Source organism: Condylura cristata, unplaced genomic scaffold (genome assembly GCF_000260355.1).
Source record: "Condylura cristata isolate star-nosed mole 26May11 unplaced genomic scaffold, ConCri1.0 scaffold00030, whole genome shotgun sequence".
Classification (NCBI taxonomy): Eukaryota; Metazoa; Chordata; class Mammalia; order Eulipotyphla; family Talpidae; genus Condylura; species Condylura cristata.
The window spans coordinates 5,017,145-5,021,683 of record NW_004567131.1 but is presented as its reverse complement, the minus strand read 5'-3'; the positions used below and the strand labels follow the sequence as shown (position 1 = coordinate 5,021,683).

The window sequence follows — 4,539 nt, the reverse complement described above, 5'->3', positions numbered from 1 at the left end:
ATGTCTCGCTCTCTCACTTTCTCTCCATCACTACAATGTAACTAACCTCACAGTTCTGTCAGTTGAGTAGTTTACCTTTTCCCTAATATTTTTTTTTTACTTCAAGCCTTTAAAAATACATTCTTCTTCTGCCTTATTCACTCAAATATCTTGTATTTCCCCACACTTTGAACTAAGCTCATTAACATTTGCATCCTCCTTTCTCTTCTATTTTAGTAACTCACATGCAAGGATAGTACCTTGCATGTTGTTTAGCCACTCTTCAAGGTTTTGTAACCCTGAAATCATGGGTTCAAGGTAACCTTTACTTGAGATACATTTACCACCCCCCCCAGATTCCACAGTGAGATACTAGTATCTTCACCAGGACTCTGAGAGGCTTCATTACTCTGTTACATCTGTCTTACCAATTCCCATAGCAGATTAAATGATATTTTCTGTTTTCTGGCTTCTAAGCAACTTGGTTATAGTCTCATTTCTATGCTGACCAGACTTACTAATTCTCTCAGCAAGAAGTTCAACTTCAAGCTGCCTATTTATTCATCTGTTATTGACTATCTCTCGAGTTTTAAAAATTTCCATCACCTTGAACCTCAGGTCTGTTTCAATGCCTCCCATTCCCAGAAGTGTCATCATTTCTAGGGCAAAGCACATGATCAGAACATAATTCCAGAGCTGGATTGAGGAGGATTTGCATGCCGCTCTGTGGAATTTAGACTTTTATCTTGTGGGCATTGAGAAGTCATTCAAACTTTTGCTTTAGAAAGATCCCTCTGGTGGCTGTATGGAGGATGGACATGAATAGGGATAAAGGCAAAGAAGTGAGTGGGATTCAACAAATACACGAATGACTGAGGGAGAATAAAGAATCAAGAATTACTAAATAATGCACTTTGTGTATTGTATAAGCATATATTGAACTAATTTATTCTGGCTCTGCTTTTGAGGAAAAAATGTACACAAAAAAATGTGTAGTGGAGAGCAAAATCCTTTTGCTATGTCTTGTCATAAGGCAAATGAAACCTATTATGCAATGGACAGATGGTGCAACAAGATATAAAATGAAATTAGCAATGATGAAACCCAGATGGAAATGAGGGAAAGGTCAATATGCTAAAGGTCAAAGAAATTTGGCTCCATCTTGTCTCATTTCATAAAGGACTGAGGTCATAGTTTAGTGGCTTTTACTGCAGGGAAGTTGTGGAACTATTCAAGAGCCAAACACTCACCCAGGGTTGTTCAAAGCTATAGGTACGTCGCCTGTCTTCTACATCTTCATCCTGTTTTGCTTGCTGAAATTCTTGCCTAAGACGCTGTATCCGATCATGGTTGCTAGGAGTTGATCTGTTGCTAAAAGAAAGAAGGGAAAACAATGAACACCCTTCAGAAATAGAATCTCTGAATTGTAGTTGCTAGGGAAAAAAAAAAAATGGCAGCTTGCTGTGAAATGACGCTATTTAAAAGGAACTGGATTTTTAAGACAACATCTCAACATTTATATTACATTTTCATTTTGTTCTTATGACTAAGGCTTATTGAGGTTATTTCTGACATTCAAGTGGGTAAACATTATTTTTAGAGATTCTAGTTCTTATTTGTTTTTTTTAACCTGAAAGGTGTTAGCAGCAAAAGAGTTTTGGAAAGGACATTGCATTAGAAGTGAGAAATACCAAGGTCCAGTCTGAACTCCTCTATCTTTCTACACAGACACCAATGCTTCTGAACTATATTTTTATATATCCATGAAATGGACACAATAATCATTTTTCTCTAAATAAAATCCCAATCAAGTGGGATAACACCATATAATCCAGTCTCACAAATATGCTGTGTTCTTTTCATAACACCATTACATGAATGTCCTATTTATGAGTTATCAGTGGCCTATGTAGCAAAGGCAGCTCTCACAGCAGCAATGAAAAGCATTTTAAAAACAACTTCAGTTTGATGTAGCCAGTTAGGTCAGAGATGTCCATAGTCTTGAAATCTTTAATTTCAGAGTACTTGTGGTTTATTCCATTCCCTGAGCATTAACTTTCAACCTGTCAGGAAATCTATCAAACATTTTAGGCATTAAGTCTGTCCAACAAAACTTGAGACTTCTCAAGGACCACGTTTTAGGTCTTAGGTTTATCACATACATTCTCCAAGCTGATAGCAGAATGGGAGCCACAAGCTACTGGGAAGATCAGGTCTTCTCACTGAAAACAACTGAACACAACGCTTCAGTTATTCAGTGTATATTAGAGCTGAGCATATCCTTCTGAGTATGGGTTTTGTGAAAGGTGACTTGGAAAGAGAAAGTATATCACGGTATAGTATTTAAAATTCTCAAACTAACATATGTTTTTGTATGAGTCTACATATTTTGAAGAACTCCAAAGGTCTGAAAATGTAAAATTGCAATGTTCATGTACAAAGCTCAATATCAATATATTCCAAAAATATAAGTTCATTGTTCATCACTTAATCTACTAACACCTTTATGTTTCTATCAATTTCATTAGAGCTCCTGGAATATCCTGTCAATATATTCAATTTGATTATTTTCCCAGCTTGCCTCCCTTTTGTTCCGACAAATCTTTTGCACTGATCAGTCTGCAAAAATTAAAGGTTAATGGGTCTCTAAAATGTGCGACTTGAAAATAGGAGACTTCCTTTCACCTTTGGGTATAGCTTTAAAACTTTCCCTCTAGGCCCTCCCTGGTGGCGCAGTGGGTTAAAGCACTGCACTAAGAAGTTTAAGCCACCTCCACATGAGTTCGATCCCCGCCTGCCCCGGAGGTGACCACATGGCGTGGCAGACCTCTCCTGACCTGCCCGCTGCTCCCCTCAGCAGTGTACTTCGTCAATCTGCCTGTTCTGCTCCCCACTCTGTCTCTGGTGAAGCCTCTCACCCTCCTCATCTCTGGCCTGTACCCCAGTTCTGTATGAATAAATAAATCTTTAAAAAAAAAAAAAACTTTCCCTCTATACTCTTGAGCCAGACAAGTTGTTATTCACATTAGTTTTTATAAAATATACAGATTTTATATTTTCAAACACATATATTTTCAGTTATGGTTCCCAGTATAATTGCCAATTACTCTTCATGTGAAATTGATGAAGGCATGAGGATAGTTAGATTCATAAGACAAAGAGAGTAGAATGTGAACATTCATTAATCTCACTGCCAACTTTCCAGCTGTGCCTTCTTGTTCCTGCCATACTTCATAGTTTTTAATAGGAGGATAGTAGGTGGCTACACTGACAAAGTATTCTACAAGTCTAGCTAGAACTATTTCATTATTGTTTTCATGTAGTATAGTCAGATAGAGCCCCATAACTGTTGGGCTCATGAAGTCCAAACCATCGATTTAAGTTGTCCTCCTACTCTTTGTAATTAATTGAGAGTGCAACCTCTCAACAAAGGAAGTTTATCCAGTTTCCTTAATTTCAAATGTTGGTAAACTTAATGATCTTTACAGTATAAGACACTTCTGCCCTTATTTCCAAATTTGAGTAGCAGATGAAATCACTGTTTTCACTGCTCTTTCCTTGCTTGCTTTCTTCCCATACTCTAGAGAACCTGACCAATTTGCTTAAGACTAACAAAGCTATTCTGAGGGTTGAAGTTGGAAAACAGACTGCAATGATTTCATGATTGATGATGATGTCCATCCAAAGACTGGAAGACTGTCAAACATCCTTGGGGAACAACAATTGGCAGTCTGGAGGTGAAATCCTGGCTACAAGAGATGAAACCATTGCAACTGTTCAGTTCTAGTTCTCAGGCTAGTCTGTAATGGGTCACAATTCACATTTGGACTTCTAAAAGTTTTTGATTTAGCTCTTGTGCCAAGGAAGTAAAAGGATATTTTAAATATTCATTAGTATTAGTAGTTAATCCCTAGGTTCCCCAATCATCTTATATTTAAATACATCGCCAATTTAAGTTGCTCATTATTTTTTGTGAGGAATGTAATAAAGATACCACCAAGCTGAGCCAATGAGTGTGACAATGAAACTCTTAATCAGAAGGCAGAAATCATAATTTATTGATAGTCAATAGAAAGCAAAGATTAGAAGGGGAACTATAGAGATCTGTTTTGTGTAAAAAATCCACACAAACAGGAGTAAAACAGTTTAAATCTAACACTGTCACTCAGCCTCCTCTTATATATTGGTATTGTAGTTCAACTGGAGCATTCTTTTACACACACATGTGTCATGCACATGTGAATTTAATTAAATGGACTGGGTTGGTTTTGGTTCATTAACAAGTGTGGAATTTTTTTCTGATTGGGTTAAGGAAGGACACATTAGTTCACATACAATCATGATTCCTAACATGTACTGTGACCCTGGTTTATATGGAACTCTAATTTCCCCTATCCATAATGGATATTGTACCCTTCCCAATCAGAGGTTGTTATGGACTTTAGAGGGAGTGTACTAGGCTTTAGACTATTCAGATCAGAGCACTGAAATGTGCTTCACAAAACACCTGAAAATACCAATTCATGCTACTGCAGCAAAGACCTTATTTTAAGGCAAACT

At 37.2% G+C, this 4,539-nt stretch overlaps 1 protein-coding gene across 14 annotated transcripts in view; it reads right to left on the bottom strand.

Annotated features, from left to right (window-relative positions):
- The window catches only part of PARD3 (par-3 family cell polarity regulator), a 476,523-nt gene that overhangs the window by 15,895 nt on the left and 456,089 nt on the right, over window positions 1-4,539 (bottom strand). For all 14 annotated transcript variants that reach the window (XM_012731317.1, XM_004691164.2, XM_012731307.1 and 11 more), the window contains one exon: window positions 1,230-1,350. In XM_012731317.1, coding sequence (XP_012586771.1) covers window positions 1,230-1,350 — 121 coding nt within the window. The remainder of the gene's footprint in view (window positions 1-1,229; window positions 1,351-4,539) is intronic.